General features: G+C 38.6%; 1 protein-coding gene across 4 annotated transcripts in view; it reads left to right on the top strand.

Annotated features, from left to right (window-relative positions):
- The first annotated feature begins 5024 nt into the window (after positions 1-5024).
- The window catches only part of NCKAP1 (NCK associated protein 1), a 53440-nt gene continuing 31279 nt past the window's right edge, over positions 5025-27185 (top strand). Inside the window, exons 1-5 of one of the 4 annotated variants that reach the window (XM_064718232.1) lie at positions 5025-5235; positions 15657-15674; positions 16813-16923; positions 26491-26577; positions 26776-26832. In XM_064718232.1, coding sequence (XP_064574302.1) covers positions 5128-5235; positions 15657-15674; positions 16813-16923; positions 26491-26577; positions 26776-26832 — 381 coding nt within the window. In that variant the 5' untranslated portion in view covers positions 5025-5127. Of the gene's footprint in view, positions 5236-15656; positions 15675-16812; positions 16924-26484; positions 26578-26775; positions 26833-27185 lie in introns of all 4 variants that reach the window. The other 3 variants (XM_064718230.1, XM_064718234.1, XM_064718233.1) reach the window with 3 other exon arrangements.

Below are 27185 nucleotides of genomic sequence, written 5' to 3'. Positions count from 1 at the left end.
AAATTGTGGCTTTATTTCACATTCTGCTTTATAACTCTTAACAGTAGTACTTAAGTTGAAAAAACAAATTTTAAATACACAAAATCCAAGTTGCTTGACTCATCTATAGAAGGAAATTCTTTGCTGTCTAGTCTTCTGCTTCAGCAAAGGAAGTCATGCACTGTTTACCTAGAGAGCAAATAATTAGGAAATAAGTACCTTTTAAGTACTCAGGCTTCCTGTAGGAAAACTATTGTACCAGGTTTCCCTAAAAGCAAAGTTTTCTGCATTTTATTTCAAAGAAGAACTCAAATTAGGCTACTTAAACAGCTAAAGTTAAAATGCAGATTCATCAAAACAAATATTTTTGTTGTGTCATGTAAGTTTGGCTGCACATAATTTTTATTGTGGCAACCTTAATAACCACTGAACTTCAGTTCTTAGCTGCAGTTATTTGAAGTAGTTATTTGAACATTCCTTAGTGTTCACAGCCTTGTCCTGTCCTTCTGCCTTTCTCCACACACATGATTTCCCACAGCATATTGGGATAGAATTTTGTCATATCATATTCCATCTCTGGTCTAAGTTATGTATTTCTGTGCTGTGTGAAACAACTGGGGGTTTTTACACCCTCAAAAAATTCATATGTCTTTGTCAAATGTAAACAAAACATTACAGATGGAAATGTGGAAGAAAACTGTAGTGGTTTTTCAACCTTTTCCCCAGTTTGATCATATGTGTGACAATTTGGGTGGTACTCATGTCATTCTTCTCCACTAGCTTGCTTTTTGGCACACATTTTATTTACAAAAATATACCATTTCACTCTTGTCACATGTAAACCTCTAACTTGCATGAGTATATTGTATTAAAGATCCCCACTGACTGGTAAATGTGATTCCTAGAATGGGGGAAACCCCTTCATTCTTTGGATGTTCCTTGATTCGAATTTTCTGATTTTTAAGGTAAGTTTGGGCAAGAATTTTCTTTTTCTTTAGTCTTTAATGGATGGATTGTAAAAGCTGTTGTATTTAAAGAGGGACTTGCTATTCCCCTGGGCTCTCATGCCAGAAAGGGAGAAGACAAAGCAACCTCTAATAGGTTATTTTTGTACATTTGCAACTGTAGCCACTGGTGCTACCCCGTTTATCTAGGACAGAAGTGTAACACAGGCTGTAGAAAGTAGATCAGAGCCCTGGATCTTGTGCACACCTGCCAAAAAAAGGCTCTGTAGGTACACAAAGATAGTTAAACTTAAAGCCCAACAGAAGCCCTACAGCTGTCTTGGTTTGAAAATACAGGTGTCTGCTAAGGAAGGCAGGAGCCTCCCTTGAAATGGAAGTTGTAAACTCCTTCCAAATTATTGCAATTTTGAAATTAAGGAGCTCTCAGGCAAAGGTATGGGAGTAGGAATAACAATTTATTTTACTTGGAAAATTAAAAATACCAGTGCAATAGTACAGGCTGCCCAAAGAAGCTGTGGATGCCCCATCTCTGAAGTGTTCAAGGCCAGGTTGGATGGAGCTCTGAGCAACCTCACTAGTGCAAAGTGTTTCTTGCCCGTGGCAGGGGCTTGGAACATGATGATCTTTAGGGTCCCTTCCAACCCAAATAATTTTGTGGTTTTCATTCCTGTCTGAAAGCCCTATAGTGATTAGTAAATTAAACTCTGTACTGAACAGAGAATTGGCTTTAAAAGAACCAGAGCTGAGCTTGACCCAAGTCTGAAGTGCTTCTTAAGTGTTTCTTACCCTAAACTTGTATTTTGGAATAAATATACAAAGCTGTTTAAATCTTAATCATTAATAAATTATTGGGCAAATAGAAGTTGTGTGTTTTAAAAATAATTCTTAGCCTTACTTTCTTGTTCATTTCCTTTTGCCGCACCTGTAAGAGCTGTGCTGTTCCTGACAAAACTTGAATTTCAATGTTATTGTTATGCTTGCTGTTAGATTGGTGAATGCAGACACTTTTATAATCTAATATGCAATAAATCTTCCTGCTGGGAAATCTACCTATATTCCTGAAGTTGCTATATAAAGTTGCAGCAAAAGTGGTGTGACAACAGGAGCTTAATACTGCTGTCATTAAAATTGGTGACAAAACTGTGGGGTGCTTTAGTACATGCATTGATATTGACCAAGAGCTTTGTTAAAAGTCTGTGTGTAACCTCATTACAGTAATAATTCAGATAATGCAAGTACACACAACACACAAAAACTCACTAACTGGCTCAGTGACATCATTCCACTTGCTTGGCTGTATATAAATTCCAAATTCTGTGATTGTTACTGATTGAAACTTCTAGAACATCTAATATGGCTGAAAATAATGAACATGAAATTAAAAATGGGATGCTTTTGTGTTAGCTGTAGGTGTGTAGGTGAGGAACAAAAAAAGTAGTAGTATTTGTTCTTAAATGGCTTTAAGCTGAAGGAGGATAAGTTTAGATCAGATATTAGAGGGAAATTCTTTACTGTGCAAGTGGTGAGGTACTGGAGCAGGCTGTTCAGAGGGACTGTGGATTCCCCATCCCTGGAAGTGTTCAAGGCCAGGCTGGACAGAGTTCTTGCTCTAGTGGAAGGTGTCCCTACTCAGGTCAGGGGTTTGGAATGAGATTTAAGGTCTCTTCCAACCCAAACCATTCTATGATTCTTATTTTGCAGCGCAACTACATGAGAAACATCTTTGCTTTGAGTAGAAATATTACATTTGATATTTAAAAAAAATATATATAATGGAAGGCAGATACTTTGTGTAGGATATTGCTATAGATGTATAATTAAATCACCTAGCATTTTATGCTTTATCAATTTAAATAGCAATCTGAATACTTCTGATGTTTTCCAGTAGACTCCAGTAATGAAAAGTCAGGTCTAACCTAATTAACCTTTACAACATTGTTTCTAGGTAGTCCTGACTTTTGGACACAAAGCTAAGAAATTAAATCATCTGGTAAAGGCCAATGGGTGAATCAATAGCAGACTTGAGATTGGAACTCTAGGTTCTTGCTTCCTAGTTTTATTCTGAATCATAAATTGTCTTGTAATGGCTAAAGTGGAGAGATCAGTCAGAAACAATTTAACTACATTCTGGCTTCTCACATTCATTTCTATGCTTTCTAAAATAGATTAGTTTAAAATCTCTGAAAGACAGTCTAAGTCTGATTTCTAATGCAATAATGTGAACTGAAAATTAAATACTTGTATTTGTATGCAAAAAAAGGCACAGATGGTAGTGCCACTATAAAAAAAATTAGATTAGAAGGTTAATTCTTAAGCCTGTCTCTCATTCCCTAGTCTGGGGATCCCTGCATCCCAGCTGGTTATGCTGGCCTCTCAGTGCTGAAATCATCTTTCTAAGGCATCACAACAAGGGATGGTCTCCTGGAGGTCTGTTGGTGACATTTGTACTGCAGAAATCTCACCATTCCTTAAAAATATGTCCTTTTAATTCCTGTGCTTCAAGTGAAAAAAAACCCCAGCAGTGATGTGACTCATCTAGCTGGTGATATGGTGCTTGTCAGAATTTGCTGTACACTGGTCTGGAACAACAGCTTAGGGGGATGGTGTGAGCCATGAGTGGGGCAGAGGGGCTGCAGGCAGCACCTCCATGGGTATCCCTGGGTTCTTCTCACTTCCCAGGTGGGTGTGATGCTCTGGTGGAAGTGCCCTCAGAAAACAAGGGGCACCAGCAGTGACAGTGTGCCACTGTGACACTGCTTTAATCCATGCAGTGTTCTGCTGGGCCCTAGCTCTTAATATTAGTTGGTTAAGTAAAACAAAATCACAGACTCATCAAGGCTGGAATAGACCTTTAATGTGACCAGTCTAGCACTGCCACTGTAGCTCCTAAACCACATCATCCTGTGCCCGATCCAGATGCCTCTTAAATATCTCCAGGTGTGGTGACTCCACCACCTCCCTGAGCAGCCTATTGCAATGCCTGACCACCTGAACAGTGAAAAAAGTTTTCTGATATTTAATCTGACTATCCCCTGTCTCAGCTCAAGGTCATTTCCTCTCATCCTCTCACTGGCATGGCAGAAGAGACTGGCTCCCACCTCACTCCACCCTTTTGTCAGGGATGTCTAGAGGGTGTTGAGATCCCCCATGGAGTCTCTTCTTCTCCAGAGCAGCTCCCTCAGCTGCTCCTCATAGGAATATGAGCAAGAAGCTTTGCCAGCTTCCCTGGAAAGTTTCAGCCCCTCAATATCTCTCCTGAGCTGAGGGGCTCAGGACTGGACACTGCACTTGAGCTGTGGCCTCACCAGTACCAAGTACAAAGGGATGTCAGCTTCCCTGGCCCTGCTGGCCACATAATTTCTGACATGGGCCAGGTGCCACTGGCCTTCTTGTTCCCCTGGGCTGCCTCAGGTTTAGCTTTTGCTGACCAGCTGTTTTCCATTGAGCACATTTCCAGCCACTCTGCTCCCAATCTTTAGTGCTGCAGGGAGATATTGCAGCCAACATGCAGCACTTTTGTTGTTTAAGTAAAAAAACTGAGCCGATTAAATAAAAAGTGAAGGTGATGAAGTAAAAAAATGGGGCTTTCATAGCCTCACAGAATGGTTTGTCTTGGCAGGGAGATACTGTGGCCAATATGCAGGACTTGCATTGTTTAAGGTAAAAAATGGAGTCGATTAAATAAAAAGTGAAGATGATGAAGTAGAAAAAAAATGGAGCTTTCACAGCCTCACAGAATGGTTTGGAAGGGGCTATAATGACCATTTTGTTCCAATTCCCCACCAGGGACAGCGACAGATTCCACTAGACCAGCTTGCTCAAAGCTCCATCCAACCAACACCTCCATGGATGCGGCAACCATAATTTTATTTTTATTTAAGGTGTAGTATTTATTTAAGGTGTAAACCTGTCAGAAAGACAAGCATTCTTTACGGTTCCGCCGCCCACCTCGGTGCTGTGCCCGAGCCCCCTCACGGACCCTCAGGGACCCCGGGACCGGGCCGAGCCGAGCCCTGCGCTGCCGCCGCCCGCCCGCCGGGGACGCCCGAGCGCCGCGCCACGTGACCGTGCCCACGCCCCGCGGAGGCACCGAGCGCCGGGCCGGGCGGACAGGGAGCGCCGCGCCGGGCCAGGCCGGCGGCCGCGGGGCTCACAGCGGCGGGGCGGCCACCGGAGCGCCAGGATGTCGCGGTCCGTTCTGCAGCCCAGCCAGCAGAAGCTGGCCGAGAAGCTCACCATCCTCAACGACCGCGGCGTCGGCATGCTTACCCGGCTCTACAACATCAAGAAGGTGCGGGGGGCCCCGGCCGAGAGGGGGGGTGGACGGGGAGCCGCCCCGGCGCGATCCTCAGCGCCGCTCGGGCCGGCGCTCCGCTGAGCTTGCGGCTGTGCCGGCTGCGCCGCGGCCTAGCGGCGGGGCCCGGGAGGCTGGGCGGGAGCCGCCCGGCCCGGGAATGGGGGCCCGGGGCTTCGGTGCGGCCGCCGCATCGATCCCGGGAGAGAAGGATGGAGGAATGGAGGAGGCCGGGCCGATCCCGGCGGCGGCCGCAGGAGCGGGGCCTGGGCCCGGCGCAGCCCCCGGAGCCGCTGCCGCCCCGCTGCCGTGCGTGACTCACACGAGCCGCGAGTGGGCAGCGCCGCGGGGCTTTTCCCACGCCAAAACCTGTCGCTACCGGAGGCAAAAAGGGGCTCGGGGTAAAATTAGTAAGTTTAATTTCGATAAGTTCGAGTGCGCGGTTGCTTAGCAGCTCTTTGCGTGAGATGGAGAGGGTGCTTGGGGCAGCTCCCCGGCTGCCCAGGGGAGTGGGTCGGTGCTGGCCTGGTGAGGTGTCTGGGCCGTGCACGAAACTCCGGGTCTGGGTGTTGGGAGAAGGATGGGTCACGCCTCTTGTTAATTTCTTCGGTGCTCGGTTAATTTCTCTTCTGGGGGTAATCGTTGAGCTTTGCTGTAGGAAAGAATGTAGTTCATGGCCGCAGAATCGTAAAATTATTTGGGTTGGAAGGGGACCTTGAAGCATGTAGTTCTGACCCCTGCGCTGGGTGCTTGTGTCCTTCCCAGCTTCATTTTCCTCATGAGTGATAGACCGTCTGAAAGTGTATGGCCCCTCAACCCACTTCCAGTAATGAATACTCGTCAGTGTTTTATTACTTTGCCTTGAACACAATTATTTGAGAGGTTTTTCTTATTTCAAAGAAAATGCTAGTTAGTACCTTTGAGCAGCGAGTACACCTTGGTGGGTTCAGCCCATTAAAATTTCGGTGCTGTTCCCATGCAGGCTTCACCTGTAATGGCAAAGGGAGTTTGAGAGTTCTAGGTGCTTTCTTGGTCCTCTGACTTCTGCACCCAGGTTTATGTCAGGAATGACCCTGCCTGACTGATCTGAGGTAAAGGATGTGTTTTGTCAACGTTTTTTTCTCATATGGGAAGAAGTAAGAACTACCAGAAGAAGTAATGACTATCAAGTGCAATGTTGATTTTAATTAAGGTGTTTTTTCAGGGAAAAAAGCCCAACAAATCAAGTGGTTAAAGTATTTAAAAGTCAGTGTTCATCCAAAGCCATTTCGCTATTTGATGTTCACTTTTATGTTTCTACAAATCTTCACTGACATAAATAAGGCATTCTGACTTGATGATTGCAAATTCCTGTCTTTCTGAAAGGTTCCTTTTAGTCCGTAGTTTTGTACATTGGAAAATCCCTTCAGTTAAATATAATTACACTTGTAACAAACAGAAATCCACAATTTATGGGGAAAACCATCCAAATGAGGAAGTTGTTTGTGTGTGTGCTTGTTGAGCTTTGAGATAAATATCCCAGGTGAAAAATGAGCAAAGGGAATTTCTCCTGAGTGCAGCCCTGCGTTGCAGGGCAGGAAACAGGAGAAATGAAACCTCTCCTTGGTAGCTCTGCCTTAGCCACTGTGAGTCTGGGCTCTGTTTTCATTCCCAGTGGTCTAATTCAGGGACATTTACCCCTGTTCAATGCTCCAGTGCCTACAGCCATGTTTCTGCTTGGCATGTGTGCATGGCAGAGTCCTGTTGGCCCATATGGTGGTAGCTCTGCTGATCTCCTGTTTAGGAAGTGATGCAGATGGACAGGCTCTCTGTAGGGGAGCAGCAGCACTGGGGGTGACACCACTTTTTCCTGAAATGCCAGGTGCTGAATCCAAAATTGCTAGGTCTTGCTTGCAGAGGGAGAGCAGGCATCATTAAGTGGCTTGATTATTGTGTCATGTGTAGTTTTGCAAATGTGGAGGTGTCCCAGGCACAACTCTTGTGTATTCATGTAGTGATTTGTGAATTCAAATAGTAATTTCCTTCAGCTGCAGACAGCACTGCTTGACAGGGGGAACTGGCCAGCTCAGAGGGTGAGCCCAGAAGTCTTGGGACTGATTATTGTATTTTATTGTGAGTCTCTCTTCAGCCCAGCTGCAGCATCGCTCACTGCTTGGAACACTTTATTTTTGTTTATTTATTTTTTTCCTTTCTTTAAGCTGTTAATTCCAAAACTGCTGTTTAAGATTCTGTCATAGCTCTGCTGAAGATGATATTGAAACTGAAAACCACACAATATGTGGGTTTGCGGTTAAAGGAAATGGTTTAGACTTTTTTTAATAAGAGGAAGTGAGAGATTGAAATGTGTGCAGCAGCAGTCGAGATTGTTGTAGATGCTGTCTGGAGAGTACAGATTTTCAAGGATTAAGAGTTTTTTCAACTGTTAGAAACAAAGCAGGAAAATTTTACTTCCCAAAGCATCTCAGAAGTTGTTAAAAGCAGTTAGTAACAATGATTCTTTGTCTCATCTTCCTATACAAAGTTCAGTTTTGTTGCTGTTTGCTTATAGCTGATAATTGTTCATAGTTTCCTGTTTACTGACCTTCTGTGCCCCTGTTGTCTTTTGAAACAGTTAAAAGTTTGTTGTTTTTAAAACAGACTGTCTGTTTGGGTTTTTTGCCTCTGAAAGTGACATGGAAATTAGGAAGAGGGAAGTTACTAAGGTAATAGCGGCTGATGAGACAGAACTTAGATTTGCAGCCTGCAGGGAGGTGGATTTTTTGTTGCTGTTGGTATTTTGAAGGATGGCTCTTTGCTTGCTGCATTGGGACTGGTATTAGTAATGCATTTGGAACTCTTTCACTTGTGCTTTCTCTCTTGGTTTGTTCCTTCTTTTTTAAAAAAAATTTATCCACAGTTGTCTAGGTTATTGTCTACCCTGTAACTTTGGTCATTACTTGCCTACAGCTACACCTGTGTGAATCAAAGACAGCAGGGTTTTTTCCATGCCATCCTGGCTCAGGTGAAGCTTGGATTTCATTATTACCTTCCAGTCTTGTGTTGGTGCAAATGCTGCCATTACTGTTGACTGTTTTGTTTGAGAGTTGTGGCAGCAGAGAATAATATTTTTTTGGGCCTTTTGTTTGTTTATAAAACCCTTGGATACCAGGATGTATTTATAGTAAGAGATTTGATCTTGAAATACCTGAAGTAGAGATTTAGGCACAGCCAGTCAAGGGGGTGTGATTTTGGTGAGTGTATAAGTAGGACTAAAGTAAACAGAACTGCTAGGGGTAGTAGTTAAGGTTTTGAATTATTTAGACTATATGTTAATCAAACATGAGTTTGCTATTTAGCATGAATTGCTTTGCTAGCCGTGTTCTGCTGTTCTTCACAGTATAAGTTTTACCTTTGTTCACAAGATGTTTTTTAAATGTTATTAACAGAACAAATTCTTTTGAGTTTTCAAACTTGGTTACACAGTATCTGAAAAATGAGGATCTTCAACCAAATCTTAGATGTGAACTGCATCAACAAACTGAAGTCATAGATGAGGGACTTAACTGTTTGCAGAGGGTTTAGCTGACTTTGTTTTCTTTAAAGGTGTAGTAGTGGAAATACTGGATTTTTACCTATATTGAGGATGTTACTACTTGAATTTAAAAGTTGTAAAAGCTAGTTGATTGTTTTATTAGTAGAACTAGTCGATAAGTGCTCAGTTTTGCTCAGGCACTAGAGCAGTTCTTCAGGAAACAGTGGAAGAGATTTTAGATGATTTTAGGAAGACCATGGGGAAGTTTGCAATCTGCAGAGCTCTGAAGTTTGGAATGGTGTAGGATTAGATCACTCTTTGGACACAGAGCTCTGTGCTGGAGTGCAGACCTTTGAGCTGAGAGAAAAAGCTCACCAATAATTTAGTTTTGAATTGTAAGGTTGGTGTTGAACAGATAATGTCAGGTAATGTTTTCAGGTCACTGGGAAGTGTCCCAGGGTGGGGCAGCATTGCTTCCACAGATGTCAGCAGTTCTTTAGAGGTTAAAATGGCAGTGAGTGTTTCTGTCTGTGATCTTGGAGCAATGGCTTGTAATACTGTCTTATTGATAAGCAGAGGAGTAAGCCCCAAACTAACTCACAGTGCTGGCAATTAAAAAAAAATCCCTTTGCTCAGGAAGCAAACACTTAACTGATGACACCATGTCATACTATTTATTTTCACTCAGAAGAGCAATTAAATTTGTAAAGAAACAGACTTTATAATAAAATTAAAATGTCCCAAAAATATAGAGAGTGGATTTTTCCTTTTGCTTCAAGAGTAGATGCCCAGAATTATCTTGTTTCTTGGCTTACAGGTTACCTTGCCCGCTGCAATCGCTGTTTGTTTTGTGTCAACACAAAACCAAATCCAGTTTTAGTTCCAGGAGATTTTTAAAGTGGTGTGCAGAGGAGATAGACCTAAAAAGTAATAACAGTTCCTGTTTGAGGTTCAGAATAGACAGGGCTTTCTCATTGCCTTGCTTCTTTTTATTAAGATGTTATTTTATGGACTACATTGAGGAAAAGTTTGTGTCAGTGAAACTTCTCTTGCTTTTTTTTTCTCCTTTGCATTTCACCTGCCCCATATTTGATTAATAGAACCAAGCCTTAAAGGGGTGCTGCAAACACAAGAGGACACTGTGAATTTATCCCTGTACAGACAGTGTCAAACCCAGTGTATTTCATTCATTCACAAGGTGATGGGTCACTCCAGTATGGACAGCTTAGAAGATATTTCACATGTTGACTTTAGCAAGGCTGCTGATGTGACCTCATCTGATTGTTCTCATGAACAATCTGAGGAAGTGCAGTCTGGATGAAGCTGTGATGATGAAAGCAGATGCATCACCATATTAGGGAATGACTGTGAGGATCTCAATGTCAGCTGGGGATCAGCAGGGTCTTGTTGGGGTGTGTGTTGCCTCTGCTTCCAGTCACTCTTGGATTCAACAACCTAGATGATGCCTACAGTGTGCTTAATAAATTTATATGTAGGAAACTGGGACAAGCTACAGAATCTAATTGAAATTCAGCTTGAGCTTAGAAATTGTAGGTATGGTCTAACAGGCTTGGAGGTGGCTGAGCAAGTATGGTTGTGAGCTATTTTGTGCTTAGTGGAATTTAAAGGACAAAATGAGATTTAAAGTATGCAGAAAATAGCTGGGAAAGGTTAGGGACATCCCAGGACAAAGAAGAGCCAGGTAAGTTTTGCTGCAAAAAATCAGGGGTGACATGAGGTTATGTAAATGTGAGCAAGATAATCTGAAGAAAAAGTAAGTAATTTTTTTCCTCTACATCTCCTTCATTGAGATTCATTGAAAACATATCTGATTGACCACTCTTTTCAAGGAAGATGTGGACAAAATGGAGGAAGTTCAGGGCAAAATAATAAGGACAAGTAGTGCAGAAAATTGCACCCGTTAAAAAAAAGGGAATGTGCTTTCAAGTCAGCCTATAAGTAATACAAATTTGTAAAAAATTAAGACAGCAGTAGAGAGATGGGGAATAGTTTATGCCATCCAGTGTGACCACCAGAGATCAAGAAGTGATGGATTGAATTAAATATTGCAAAACTGAATTGAATATTTGAGAAGATTTTGAGAATGTTTTTGAATGTAGCCTTTTTGAGACCTGAAAGTAAAGATGTGGCAGACATATCCCAGGAGCAACACAGATACAGTTGATCCTGCCTTGGAACAGGAGAGGTAGGTAGGCAATTTCTTGTGGTCCTTTCTGGCCTTTTCTTCTCATTTTACATGAATTTACGTTTTACTTAATCGAATTTCTGGGTAGTGATACACTAGGATTTAAAGTAAGGTGTGTACTTGGGGTTCAGCACACACCAAATAATGAGTAAACACAGGGAAGATGTCTTGCTTAGATCTAGGAAACACTGGGCTGACTGTAACACCTTCAGTTGTAATTTTGAATTGATATGAAGGTACACTATATTTCCAGTTTGGAACCCTAGTAAATAGAAAGTGCAACAGCTGCTAAATTTCTAATAATTTTGTGCAATATTTTGGGTATGTCCAAGGCCATTAGAGACTCTTCATAAAGCAGTTACATGGAGATTTTCTTCTGCTTCCATATCTTGGTTGAAACTGTAAGCATAATGTGTATCAAGAGGCAGGTTTACCTTTCATCAAGGTAACTGCAAGCATAAGAAATGTAATTTACTTAGTACAAAGTCACTCTAGCATGCTGGTGTAGGACAGTTAAATTTTAGCCATCAAAAGTATTAAACTATAATAATTTGTCAATGTGTTCCCAGCTAATTCTTGCATCTTGTTGGATAGACTTTACAAGGACAAGGCTTTATTCACAAAACTTAGCTGGGACCAACCTGTTTAATAATGAACTTAGGCTTCCACAACCTAAAATACAGGCAAGGAGTTGTGGTGGGCTTAATGAGAGATATTAAAGCAAATGTGGTGTGAACCACTATTCAAAGCAGCTCTGTATTGTTTATTCCACTCTCTTTCCTTCTCAGTAGTTTTACTTTTTCAGAATTAGAGATTGTGAGTTCATAATATTAATTATTTTAAATACATGGCAGAAACAAGGATGATGTAATAGGTTTTATCCTACAGAAATATAATTAGTGGTGAAAATATTTTTTAATGTTATATTTAGTGTAATTTACAGGCTACACAGCTGGAAATTGGGCATGCAAACTTAGAGATATGTCTTAGCATGAAGCCTTTAATGCCAGCAGCTCTTCCAAGGCAAGAACAGTTTTACTGTGCTGCCTTTCAAAAGAAAGTGCTGTAGTAAACTGTAAATGGGAAATGCAGGAGCTTTTCCTGGTTTTGGGTCTGAGGCATCCTGAATTTCTGTTTACTAATTCCAAGTTACTAACTTGGGGAATGGCAAAGGTTTTACTGTCATTGAAATTCCATCAATTTCCTTGTTAAATTCAGAGTTTTGTTGTGCAGATTCATCTGTAAATGGAATTTAAAGGTGAAGTGATTTGTTGACTGAGATTATTTCAGTGTATGTTGTCACAGTCAAGTGGAGCTGTGCTTAGCAGTGTTTTATCTCAACTCTGCACTAACAGAAAATCTCTTGAAGTAATAAATACATTAAATTGCTGCAAAGTGTGGTTTATGATAATCTGCTGGCGTAGGAGGTTTGGGGGATGAAAATACAAAATTTTTAATTCAAATGTCCCTGTTTCTCTTTTACTGGGAGACAGCCCTGCCGCTAATTTAGAATAGTTTGGTTTAGCAGCAACAAAAGAAAATAAATTATAGGTGTTTCCATAATACAATAAATATTTAGGCTTTATTTTTTTACCATCCTTAGCCATATAATTCAGGTGATACTTCTCAGTGTTCTTATTCAAGGGCACGTAACAGGTTGGTGTGAATGAGTGGCATGAGTGAAGTTCAGGGGTTTTAAATGCAAGTTTGGGACACTGACTACTGACACTGGTTGTACCTGAACATAAACTTCCTTTTATTCTTGCCACTTCAGCTGCATGTATATAGTCATTTTGTTGATTAATGGTTTTTTCTTCTCCTTCAACATCCTCTGCCCTCAAGTAGGAAGTCAAATGTTAAACTTAGATTTTTGCAGTGAGAGCTGTGACAGTATTGGGGCAAAAGGTCTCTTTGCTGTATATTGGTGTTGGTGTGTTCTGGGCCAAAGGCAGCTGAACTGGATTGTTTTCCTTTTAGAGGCCACTTGCCTTACATGTAGGCCTTAAGCAGATTTTTGTAGTTGGCTGCTTCTCAATAAGTACAACACAGAAAATATAGATATATGTAGTATTCTTAATTTTCAAAGTGAAATTAGAATAGAAGAACCTAATAGCACCAAGTGAAGAACAGAATCTGAATTTTGTGTAATAATAATAGAATTATTTACCTCAGTAGGACAGGTAGGAAAATGCTGCTTTAATTCCAAACATATGGCCTGAACATGTGCAAACAGTGCAGGTAGTCTGATCTCTCTGAAGCTTGAGAACTGTGCAGATGATAACAAATCAGTATTGTAAATAGTGAACGTCTTAGCTACAAAAATCATGTTATTCTTGTTGGTAGCTGCACAGAATGCCTTTACTTAGTTGAGAGCTTATCATAGCAGGCTACCATTCTAAAGATCTGTGAAATGCTGCGTAACTTGAAGAAATCCAGCATCTGAATACATTAATTTTTTTTAAGAATTATGTAGATTAGTTTCTAACCATAACTTAGCACGATCTTTTTCAGCATAGCTGCTTATCAGCAGTTCAGTAATATACAAAGGAATTCAGAGTTGACTGCTGGGAGATTCTTTGAGTATATTATTTTGGGGCTGAAGCAGCTGGGATCTCATAGCTTCAGAATTGTATTCTGTGAATGCTACACTAGTAAGAACATTTTTAATTGGTGAAGTTCTTTTCATTGCTCAAAATTGCAGTAATTCTGTGTTGTGGGGTTTTTCCTAATAAGAAAAACTTGGTTTTGGCTGGTGCTTGGAATTCCGGGTGAATACTGGAGAGCTGTATTTGGGAAATGGCCTTTGTATGTTCTACCACAATGTTCCTACCCATTACAGTACTCACAAAGGATTTTGTATTGACTAATACAAGTATTAAAAGAAAAAACTGTATTTCTTAGCTACATTCTAAGATATTGCCCTCAATGTCTTTGATTTTTTTTTTACAGCAAAATTCTGTTCATGTGTCTTACCACGATTTCATGCTTGTGCAAAAGTGCTAGGATTGGACTTTGCATATTAATTCTTCTGTGCTTTGTAGAGTAAACTATGGGGAGTTTGAAGTCCCTTCACCATTTTGGGAGAGGTTTAACTTATGGACACTGTTTTACCTGTGATGCTGAATGCAGGTAACTGTGTGGATGAAAACTGTTGATGCAACAACAGCTGGTTCTAAGATCTGTAAATATCTTAGAAAGGAGTTGAGCTGCTGTGGAACAGGGGAGAGTGAAGGAAAAGCATTGACCCAGTCATTCAGTGACATCTCTTGTCCCCTTTCAATTCAGCCTAGGTAGGCTGGTGCAGCTTTCTAGAAGCTGGAATTGTGTGTGTGAGGGATGCCTCTAATATCTTGCAGGAATTTTCTTATTTATCAATCAGTCTGGTGTAGTTCATTAGTAGGAAGAGTTAGAATCACTTCAAGTGTGATGCCAGCTAACTAATGACGGGGGAAGCATAATATTCCCAGATATTGAGAGGATTGCCAGTTAGACTGGGGAGAACACTTCTGTTTTCTGGGGGCTGAGTTCCTGAAGGCACAGGAGGATGTGCATGTTGATGTTTTCAGATCTCTGTTTCCTTCTGAGTGTGTGTGTAAGGGCTGGGGTAGAACACAAGTTTTAGTAAACATTTTGAAGAGCTGATTTATAGGAAGGAAAACATCTGTTTGTAGCAAAAATAAGGAGTGTGTGTGGAAGGAGTGTTTGAATTCAGACTGAAAAATTTATGAGGTCAACAGTGGCAGATTTCTTGTCTTCTATATAACAGCAACCATGCTGAAATTTAACAGGGCACTAACAGTACACAGGGCATGAATATAAGTCAGTTAACTTGTTTTCTTAGTAATCCTTCTAGTAGAGCAAGTTACATGTTTTGTGGCAAGAACAACAAATTGAAATAATTTGACAAAGGTTCTGACACCCATGACACGGAGTTAATTGAAACTTCATAAATTTGAAGCTCTCTGTTGACTATTTAATGCCTTTTTACAGTATATAGCTTGTACTTTTGAATTGCATAGACTTTAAGGTGTGTACAGAACAGCTCTTTTTTGACATGTGTGGTTTGCTGCTCTAAGGAGATTGAAGCAACAATTTAATATCCAACATACTGTGGATGTTGCTGAATTGATTTTCATTATCAATTCCTGTTATATTATAGATATGATGCTGTAACAAAGTTTAGTACCTTTGTGGGAAATTTAGCAAATATGAGCATTTAGATATCAGAATAGTACATGAGTATACATCATGATGGTCATGTACTACTACTGGTAGGTGTTTTAGAAACTTTCAATAATGACTCTTTTGTTTGTTTTTTTTTCTTGGCTACCGTTTCTTTTTCAGGTATGTAAAACTTCACTGAGTTTCTCTCCTTTTTCCCCTGTAGTTGCATGTGATGTTTGTTAACTTTTTTCCCTCTCCACCTGAACTTAGTTTGGAAGTACTATTAGTAGTTACATGTCTCAGTATATTCACAGTGCTTTGCACAATAGTTAAATTCTAATAAGTGTAAAGTTGTTTGTGAGTATTAGAATAATCAACATTCAGTAGAAAGTGTGCTGACTAGAGTAACAGATGGTTGTCATGTTCTCTTGGTTGTAGGTAATAGTCTATTAGTTCACATAAATGTAATACTTTAGAATTTAAGAGTAATTTGTTCATATGTAATTTTTCTCTCTTTTTATTACACTGCTTTCCCAGCAAGGACAAGTTTGGAAGGTTTGCAAAGCTTTTCACCTTCCCTTTGCCCGCTTGCCCGCTTTCAGAATCGGTCTCATACTCCATGACTTCTGTCTCTACAGTCCACAACTCGGTCATAGAAATCAATGTGGAAAAGTTTTTTAAATGAGTTGTCATTTGAGTTCACTCTGTTGTGTAGAAACGCCTAGCATGTAATTTAGTTTTGCATGAGACGTGAAACTCCTTTGCAAACCCCTCTGAGGAAAACAAAACTAGATGAATATTTGAGAGAAACACGGTTTGAGCGCATATTTTGTCATGTAAGTAACGCTGCTTGTAGTGTGTTAGTCCCAATGAAGTGGTGTGGCATGGCTCCCTAGTCAGAGTAGCAGAGCAGTGTCTGGCAGCATGCACTGTAGCTGGCAACAAACTAAAAACAAAGGAGGTGCTTCCCCAGGTGTCTGTCCACAGAAGCTGTGCTGATCCGTCTACGTAAGTTATTGAACAGACCTAACACTTAGCTCTGACTCGGCATCAAAATTTAGTGGAACTTTTAGATTGCTGCTTTTAAAGCTCAGCCTATGCTGCTGTAGGAATAAAGAACACGAGTAAAACTTCAGTTGAAGGAAATAGACTGTGTTAGGCAAATATTGGTGGTTTGATTGTGGGATGGAAAGTTGTCTTACAGTTACAAGTGGGAAAAAAATCAAATGCAGATTGGTGGTGGGGTGTTTAGTTTTGTTTCACAAAGGATAGTTTAATCATTTCATGTGCCCAGCACTGTCCTCCACAGATGATGACATGATCGAGTTCTCTAACAGTTTGTTAACTCCAGATGAATACAATACTACCTCAAACCAGCAATAGCATTAAAAGGAAACATTTTTTTTTTCTCCTTCTTTTAGGACTGAGTTTTTTCCCTCACTGCTGTTCTGCACTAACTGCTTTGATACTTCCATGCATCTTTTTCAGTAGAAGAGCATCTCTGTACTGTTTCCCATTGCATATTTCAGCTGTGACAGTCCCTGCACTTTGCCTTTCATTTTATCACCTGCTCACTAAAAGCAAACAAACGAAAAGAGGAATCTTTCTAGTTTGTCTTCAGATTTGCAACTATCACTTAGCTTTACAGGGATGATTGTGTTTCTACTTCATTTTGTATTGTATTTTTTTATAGGCATGTGGTGACCCCAAAGCCAAACCATCCTATCTTATTGACAAAAACCTGGAATCTGCTGTCAAATTCATAGTCAGGAAGTTTCCAGCAGTAGAAACACGCAACAACAATGTAAGTATCAAATGGCTGTGTAACTATTTTTCTTACTACCCTCTCAGCACCATCTGGGAGGTTTACATTTTCTTATACAGCATCTGATGCTGACAGTTGCAGTTGGAACATAGTTGTTGATTCAAATGTCTGACAGGATACTTGAGAAGGAGTTATCTTTAAGGAGAGACTATGAAACTGTAATTCTGGATGGGTTTTGTTTGGATAGGACTCTTTCTGGTTTTCTTTTTGCCTGCTCTCTTCCATGCCATTTCAAAGAGTTGTCAATGGGAAGAAATCCTTGGAAAAATCATGCCTTACTTATTAGAAAATCCTGGTGACCAGACTGATTGCAGAAGATGAAAGTTGCATAACTTTATTTGAGATGTGTCCTAACCAGCAGATCAGTAAAAAAACACGTCTGCAAAGTGGGAAGAAGTGTTTGTACTTTACAGGTACCTGTGCTTACGGAGCCAGTCCCTGTGGGAATAAAGAATGCTTTAGTACATAAGGAGAAACATTGTGAAGTACAAAAATATGGAAATAAAATTGTTTCCTTCTCATGTAGTAAGTTCAGTTGCAGAAGTAAATTATATTTTGCCTTTGAGTGGCTCAGTATCGCTGAATTCAACTTGAAGCCTTTTTTAAGGTAATTGTTAGGCTAGAGGCAGGCATTTTGGCAGGTGATGTACTCTTGTTTCTCTGTTTCAATTTGAAACACAAGGGCCCTTCAGATGTTTGTTTTACCTGCTTAGATTTCTTTCCAAAGGTGGGAAGTGGAGGTAGGTGTTGGGTTTGCATGTTCCCTGCATGCAAGTGCCTGCCTGTTTGGGAAGTTTCTGCAGAATGATAGGGGTGATAGCAATGAGAATAATTAATTTCTTTTATATTGCCATCTCAAATTTGTATGTAATGTCTCCAGTAATACCAATGGAGAAAAAACCCAAAGAAATCAGAAGAAAACTTTACCTTATGAAGGAAACAATTTCATTAACAATGTGCTTTTTCACTTTAAAACTTGTACATTTGCTTTGCACTCTTTAATATTGCTTATCTCTGTATTGAATTTGTGTTAGTAACAAATATAGAAATTCTTTATCAAATTAATGTGAAAATAGTAAATCTGTTAAACCATGTTTGGTAAATGCTTCTCTATTCTCTAACCTTGGGTGGCAGATCAACTATTAAAAGATAATGTACATAGAATTTACTTACTGCAGCTGCGTGTATGCTTCAAATGTCTTCCAGTTGTTGATTATCAGTTTGGAGCTTAACTAATGATAGACATTTAAGGATTTGTTGCTGTGAAGTTTATGGAAAGAGATCAAAGAAAATTTGCTATATTTTGACAATCACAGTTTCTAAAATAGGACACACTCACAATATTTTGTCATTGCTGTATGTTTATTTACTATGAGCCAGGCAGGCCTGTGTTTATTAAACACAGTTGACAAAAGCCTACCCTCCTTATGGATGAGCACTCTTTAAAGCAGGATTTTAAGCTCTAGCAGTAGGCAGCTGGGGTGTCTGTCCTGCAGTCACAGCTGATGGCATTTCACTTAGTTATTTGCAGGTGTTTCCCACAGCGTGTTGTGACTCCCAAGAAAAAAGGGTGTTCAGAGATTTAAAAGGGCAAGAAGCTAATTGGAACAGGGGCACATTGATTAAAGAAATATCACAAAGGATTACTGCAGTGGAAATAGCTAAGAAATCATAAGTTGCATTTCTTCCTTGCAGTGGAAATTCCAGAAAACCCTTTCAGGGAGAGGTTTTGGATTTTGTATATTTGAGTGCAGCAGTTGCCACTGCCTAGCACTGTGTACCTTTGCTTTCAACATGTCAGCAGGTGATGGTGCTGAACAAGCTTGCATTCAGTTTTAGAGAGTAGATAGTGCCACCTTTTTTGATTTTTCTTTTTTTAACCTATTTTAGATGGTTTTTCTCAGGTATTGTCATCTGCAGTGTTTTGTGTCTTAGAAATGAGCAGCACGTTTGATCGAGGTTTCTAAGCAGTGTTTGCTGTAATCAGATTATCTTGAAAAGCATGAATTTTCATTCTGTTGAAACAAGTAATTCTGTTATATTTGCTATTGGTATCTTTTACATCTTTGTCCATGGAAAACCAAGTTCCTGGTTTGTTCCTCCTTCAGTGTTTGACGTGCTGAGTCATCAGAGCAAAGTCTGACAGTTGCTGGTTTTCAATATTGTACTGAGAGTGAAAGCTTGTGGGCAGTTCAAACAGGGAAGTGGCTGATGAATCCTTGCTGATCAGGCTGGAAAATTAAATTAAGTAGTTAATTTTCCAGAAGATTAATTATAGACAACTCTGCACCTTATCAGTTCATAACTCTGTCTCCCATTGTTCGAGGGCAGTCCCTGTGATGTCTTACACCTGCCCTTTCTTTCCCAATAACCATTGTCAATCACATAATCTTGAAATTGTGCAGTTTGAAGACCAGGCTCTTAAACTGTTAATGAAATGGGCCACCAGGGTAGTACTGCTGCACACTGTATGAAATAACCTGCAAAGGAAGGAATAAACAAAGATATCACATAAGCAAAAATATAATATAAGCAAAAATATAATACAAGCAAAAATTTGAAGGATTCAGAAAGTGAGGAACAAACAAGATGGAGTCCTGTTTGAAAGGAAAGTTTCTTCTGTGTTTGGGAGAGGTTTACTATTTATAATTATTATAAATTGACTGAAATTTTGTTATGAAAAAGCCTTCTAAGCTGCAGATGGCTTCCAAAAACTTTTTAGCACCATTGTTCTTGGTCAGGTGTGTGATCTGATTGTGTTTGCATTGACTCAGAGTAGCATTTATTGTTACTGAATTTCCTGGCCTGGCTTCAGAAGGAAAGTTCCAAAGTAAGGGATGCAGAAGCAGCCAGATTTTTCTGATGGCTATTTAGACTTCATCCTCTTGTAAGGGGGTACATGTGAGGTTCTTGTCACAATGAACTCAAAAAAAAATGTTCTAGGACCTAAAAGTTACTCTGTTCTCAGTAAATGCTAATACTTAATACCTTTTAAAACCAGAATAAAATACTTCACAATGGGGAACTGGAGGTGCAGAGAGAAAAGACAGAATTTTTTTGTTTAGCTTCTGAGTAGGATTTGATAAATCTGATGCCTGTGCAGGTACAGCTCCATGTCTTTGTGTGATGAAGTTGTAGCCCCCCTTCTGTTGTCCCAAACACCACCTAGAACAAGTAGTGAGAATATCTGCCTTCTTTCTTGAACATGTCTTTTTCTTGGTTTGTTCCTCAGCAATTTCCTTGTAGAAAAACTTATTTTTTTACATGTCTCTTGAAAAAAATGATGTTCAACCATTGCTTAGCACAAAGCAGACCAGTGAAGCATCACTTTGAAATTTCTAAGTGTATGGTTAGTGAGGGAAAGATCTGTTTTCCAAATAATGCTAGTTTTCATCACCTAGTAGGTATGTTCATATCAATTCCATTTTTGTTTTGTATTGACTAATTTTCTGCTGTATTGTGTCTGTGGAAATAAGATCACTGGGAGCAGAGGATAAGCTGTGTGAGCATTTCCAGTCTACCTGGGTTAGGATCTATAGTTTTGAATTAGTTCAATTTATTGTTTTGAATTTTTGCCTTTTCCCTTTTAGATCCCAATGTGTGTTTGGTTTGCCTTTTGTGTCTTTTACAGTTTCACTTCACAACAAGCTGGTCACATACAAATTAGATGGGTGTGGGCACAGAGTCCCACACCCTGCATTAGAAGTCATTAATGCAGGCTTTTATTAAATGCTTTCTTCTATTAAAAAAAACTTAAACCCCACACTTTATAACCAGTCTTGATTTTTAATTTGTGATGGGTGCTTCCACTAATAATTTTTTTTCAGAACACTTAATACAAATAATAACCTGATTTTCAAAGTTTTTTCTTTTGGCCCTGCAAGTGCTACAGGTTGTCAAGGAAAATGTCATTTGTTTGCTTGTTTCTAATGAAGCATTTAGTACTGTAATTTTCCTAGCTCTAGTGAAGATAATTTAGAAATTATCATCTCTGGAAAAGTAACTTTGGAGTCTCAGCTCTGCTGCCTCATGTATTGGTAATCCCTTTTCACTAATCATTTATTTTTGAGGAAATGATATGGTCATTAAAGCTATCACTGCTGTTTTCTTAAGTCTAACTTAAATATTACCATTTACTGAATATGAGAATAATTTTTCTCCACCTTTCTGGGGTCTTAGATCTCTTGCATGGGGGACTTGACTTTCCAGATAACTTCCAAGTTGCTTAAGCAAAAAACCCCAAATTCCCCCATAAAACTCAAGTGGCCTTTTCCATGAAGGTTAAAACCTTTTCCAGGTAATGAGGTTCCATGCACAGCTGCTTTTTCACCTCTGCTCTTGCTCAGGGAGCTGATAGTGGCAAAGAGATAAATTTTCCACAAGTCACTGAGGCAGCAGTTTAGGTTATGGATGTTCCTCTGCATGAGTGAAGTCAGATGATGAGCAATTACTCTCTGTTCAGCTTTGTATGAACAGTTAAAATGTAATGCTTGAGAATATAATATATTAATAATAGTTTATTTCACAAGAAAATGCAAAACATCTACAAATAATAAAATTTTATCTACATTTTTACTAAAAAGTCATTCAAAATTGAAATTGTTCAGCCTTGCTTTGATACTACCATACTTACTGGATGCTGGTTTTGTATGCTGGAGTGTGTCTGATGTCTTCAGTTGTTAGAGATGTAAGACTGACTTAAAATGAAGTATCCTCTGTAACAGAATATAGTATGTAAAGTTTTTCAGTCTAACAGTCATTTGTGAGTGAGCATTTTTTTCACAGCAGTTCTAAGAGGTAATGTGAAATCCTAAAATCTCTTCAAAATGTTTCACCAAACAGAATTCTCATAATGTAACATCTTTTTTCAAAATAGTAAGTGCTGTCAGCTACAAAGTTTATTTTCTTGGTTTGACCTTTGACTGGGCCTGAATTAAAGATAGAATAACATCCAAACAGTGTATTTTTTATGATTATTTGTAATAAATCACTGTAGAACACTGCTGTAAGTCATGTAAATCCATACAAGTCACTTGCCAAGGTAAATCAATTTTGCTCATTGCCTCATAGTGTCTGCAGTACCTGCAGAGGAGTGAATGTGTGTAATACTTTACTTTCTCCTTCATCCATTAAAACTCCCTTTGCTTTAATGATTGACATTTTAAGAGCTTGGCCCTTAAAAACCAAGAAAACAAACAAAAAACCCCACTGAGATGGCATTCAAAAAATTGTGTGACTTGTAAAAATATTGCAAAAATTGTAAATGAAGGTGAGAGAATGGGGAAACTGTTTCTTACAGCTGAGAGGCAGATCAGTTTTTAAACAGAAGCCTCCCTGCTCCACTTTCTGCCCTTATTAATTCCCTGGGAATGGTAAAGTTAGGGAGCATGACAGGTGGCTGTTTCCTTTTCCAAACAGTTAACTTAGTGCTAGAAACTTGAAAACAAACTAAAATAGATCTTGTAGGTAGACATACATTAGTTAGTAAACATGTAAAATATTCTATTTTATCTTTTATATGCAGCATAGTACTTCAGAAACTGCTTTTATTTGGAAATAAGAAAACCAAGGACACATCCATCATTCTAGAGTTAATTTACAGAATTTAAAACTATTTTTCTTTCCCTGCTGTTCTGCTGTGGATTTTGTAGACACAGAGCTTTGTTCAAATTAATTGAGTTTTTCAAATGTTCATCTAAAGACTCTATAGGTGACAAGCATAGTGAGTATAACAAATGAGAGTAAGAATACTGGCAGTGATGATTTATCTCTCTCTCCAAGAAATTTAACAGTCAGAATTTGTAATAGTGCTTTTTGGGGCTTATATTCCAGCTGGTGAGATTGAGTAGATGGTATTTTTGCTGAGGACATGGTAATATTTATGCTGTTGGATTGTAGAAAGCAAATATAAGTGTTTAATGATCAGACTTGCAGGAAAAATATCACACTGATATAAGCAGAAAATTCACCTTTGTACTGTCTATTTCCAGATCATGAAATAAGACATTTATTCACATACTGCTGCTGCCAGTCAAATAAACATGATAAAAAATTGCAGGACTAGGGGTACCATTTGTTTTTTACACACATAAGACTCTGAGCAACCTCTTCTAGTTGTCTCATATTTTTTGTGTGCTATTGTATTAAATTGGTATTTATTCACATGATCAGTATGCCAGGCTTGCATCATTTCTCCCTTGTCTGAGCCATTCATATAAGCTTTAAGTGAGACTGTCTTGCACTTTTCAGGTTTTTTTCTTCTCTTAATGTACTTTCTCTGACATAATTGACTGTGTAAGGATCTTTGGGATTTAATACAAAGAAGGAAAAGTACAAGTTAAAGATCAGTTCCTTCTCCTGTAGGTACCATATTCACAAAGAGCTACCTTCACTCTTTCTTATTTATAAATAATATTCAAACATCATCAGAGGTGTGGTATTTTGTTAATAGACAAAATAAATAGTCTCAGATTAATTATTTGAGAGGTTTTTTTGATCTTGCCATGTTATGCTGAAATTTCTACAGGTTTTTCTAGGTCTTAAATCTAATTCACCTCATTCAACAAAAATACTTTTATAATTTGTCCTTCAAATTCTCTAAGAATCAATAAACCACTTTCAGTCTACAAGGCAGTCAGCTATAGTAAAAATAATCTTTTGATGTTTAAAGAGATATTTCTTCAGTTTATCCTATTTTAGGATATACCTTATTTTGTTGGTCATTGGAAACTTTCAATAATGAATTGTAGGCTAAGGAAAAAAGCCTCAAACCAAATACAAATCAATATAGCGCCAGCAACTTCTAAACAGATGTTTAGAAGTTAGTGATTAGTAATAGAAATTAGTAATGGAAAGTTTTAATGCTGTGGTTGTGCAAAGAGTTACACCCACATTCTTGAATGATAAAAAAGCAAATAAACATCCAAGACACTGCATTCTTGCTTGTAAGCTGTTCTTCCGAACATCACTGATCAGGCTGTGCTCCATAAATTGAACTATTTGCCCTGTACTGACATAACAGTTAGTTTATATATTATTTTGGTACTACTATTTTAAATAAAAGTTTACTGACCCCCTCAGCACTCAAAGAATCATCATCTCAACTCTAGGAAATTTTTAACATCACTTATGTGTAAATATTTATGGGAATATAGGTAATAAGATGAGAATGCACAGCAGTGATTCCGTAATCCTTAGCTGAGTGTGGCAAATACCTCCTTATACTTTGTACAGCTTCACAGAATTTCTGATAATTTATTATTTCTTTTGTGATCATAGTTCCCAGCACCATCTCCCTTTTTGCCATATCTCCCCATTTCACATGTTGTGGCTTGAAATTGAATGTCCTGCAGGAGTGGCCATTCAGTTGCTATTTGTTATACCAAAAATAGGTGTACAGCAAGCTATAATTTTGAGTCTCCTTTAGCATTGTACCTTGCTTACTATGATTTAGGATTGCAGTGGAGAAAATGCTGTTAAGGGGGTGTGCAGTGGTAGTGAGTTCTGGTTTTGTTTTTTCTCTGCACTAGAAATAATCTTACTTGTGGATCACACCCTGTCATCTCTTTCTGAAAATTCTTGAAAGGAGTTCTCAGCTTCATCTGGGTCACACTTGTATTAGCTCCACAGAAAAAAACTATTTCTGCTTAGTCTTCTACAAACTGGCAAGAAATGCTTGAAGGGCCAGGGCCAGGGTGCAAAATTAAAACCACTCAATTTAACTGAATTTTCATTGTGTAAGAACTGTTGAGTGATGGAGCAGTCCTGAATATACAAAGCAGATTTTTCTCTGGAGTGGTTCCAGTTGTAGGCACAAGCTGAAGGTGTGCTGGAGCTGCACAGCCATCCTGGAGCTCTGGAGTTTGTGTAATGATGCTGCATCCTTCATTTTCTGAGCTCGAGGAAGTTGAAGTTAAAGCTGTATGCTGGAAAAACTCCAACTTTAATCCCCATGCTGAGGATCAAAATACAAATCTTGTGATTTGAAAACAAGTTTTTGTACAGCAGCACATTAAATGGAAATAACTTATTTCCTGGTGCATGACATTTATCAGGACAAGTTACAAAATGAACACATGTACTTGCACCTCTTTCAATTAAGCCTCAGCTGATGTCTCTATGAAAAACACTTAAATAATACATAGGCAGGAATTCAAAGTCCAATCCTTTGCCATAGTTTAAGAGTTGTCAGGAGTATTTTATAATGTAGCCATTCTGATTTGCTCATAACTGAGTATTCCACTCTTCCTTGGCAATAATGAAGCCTTGTTATGGCTCAAGACTTCTAAAAAATCTTCATCACCTCTGAAAATTCAGAGGAGGGAAACGAAATCTTATCTCACATTTGTGATCCAGACAGTTTGTTCTATGAATTGAGAAGAATTTTGATGCTTTAATAAAACTGATAATACAGAGCACAGCTTTATAAAAGAGAGTGAGCTGAAGCAGCATACTCAGGTCTAACCTCTCATGAAAATAAGCTAATCAATTTGAAGCAACTTTTTAATCTGTCTTATAATTGATTGCTCTTGTTGAGAAAAAGATATTACTTAACTTGATCATCTTTAATTTAAAATCTTGCAGATATTTGGAGGGCACTTTTTCCTATTGTTCCTGTGCTTTAACTCATTTCAATTCCTGTATCAGGAAGGAGATATAACTTGTAGCTGGATATTGCCAGTTAAATATTTGGATACTTGCAGTGCTGTGAGACTGTCATACATAGATAAACAGAATGGCTGTTCACTAACAGCTGGTTTTTTATGTTCTTAATTGTCTAAGTGATCAATCTTGTTCCTTCAGAAAATCTTTAAAAATAAATAGTATCTCATTGTCTGTTTAAAATATATATAAAAATAAATCCATGTGAATTATTTTACCTTTGTATTCACGTTTGCCTCTTCCATTTTATCCACAAGTGTCTAATGCTAGTGTTTGGCTTCTTTTATGTTTCTTTATTTTGTTGCTTTTGTTTGAATGTATTATTGTGTTTATATGGAACTGGTCAAAGAACCGTTACTGTATTTTATGTTTGTATCTACATTTTATTTTGCATGCTTAACGTGGCTTTGCCTGGATATTCTTTTTGGTAAGTTCAGAATTTAAAAGCATAATGTTTTTCTGTAGTAAAGTTTGTAACCTGCCACCTTATTTTCTTCCACCTCAAGTAACATAATTATTTTGGTTTTGGCATACTGATTTGTGCTCATGTACTGTTCTGCTTTTGCAAATTATACATATGTGATAACATAACACTTCTCCTGACTACCATTTTCATCTCTAGCTGAGCTAAACAATATGACTCTGGTACTAATGTGTACTAATGTAACTTTTATCTTCAAAATGTAGTGGGCAGCTGTTAAAATGATCAGTGCTGAGAACTCTGTGTATTTGACACACACAGAGCCTCAGGCTTAGAAAAACCATGTTCCAGCTTCTTTGCATAGCCTGGTGGTTTCTCTGCGCTTCACAGGGATTACTTTGCAGCAGTCTTCTCAAGATCTTCTAAGAACAGTGGGCATGTTTATGTTTCTCTTGTAGCAACAGCTTGCTCAGCTCCAGAAAGAAAAATCAGAGATTTTGAAGAACCTGGCATTATACTACTTCACGTTCGTCGATGTTATGGAATTTAAGGTAAGGCATTAATAATGTGTAACTTGTTCTGCCACATTGGGTTTCTGTAATTTTATTGGTGAATTAACACTATATAATGAAATAGCTGAACTTGAAACTCTGTTCTTCAAACAAAAAAAAATGAAGCTCCATCACTAATCGTAGTAACGTGATTTAATTCTATCTTTCTAAACTAAAGTTATTCCTTTGTTTTTCAAGGACCATGTCTGTGAGCTGCTAAACACTATTGATGTTTGCCAAGTCTTCTTTGATATTGTAAGTTTCTAGATTTAAACTTTCAAAAATGTTTATATCCAGAGTGGTGGGAGAAGGACTTGTGATATTTCTTGAACTAACAAAAACATCTCCAGTTATAAATGCAAAAGAAATAAAACCAACATAGGGTTCACATTTCTAACTTTTATAATAGAGAAATAGACTTTTCTTAGTAGGCTTCTTCTGGACAGTAGTAACAGTATTATTACCAATCATAAAAACTTTTCAGTAATTTTTGATTTATTGGATCTGCAAGTTAACTCCTAGTCATCTGTATGCTTATGCCTTGTGAGGCTCACAAGACAAGACTGTTACTTGTGTCCACCTAAGCTATGTGAGGAAGTTATTTTTGG

Source organism: Zonotrichia leucophrys, chromosome 7, assembly GCF_028769735.1.
Source record: "Zonotrichia leucophrys gambelii isolate GWCS_2022_RI chromosome 7, RI_Zleu_2.0, whole genome shotgun sequence".
NCBI classification, from domain to species: Eukaryota; Metazoa; Chordata; class Aves; order Passeriformes; family Passerellidae; genus Zonotrichia; species Zonotrichia leucophrys.
This window is presented reverse-complemented; position numbering and strand designations above follow the sequence as displayed.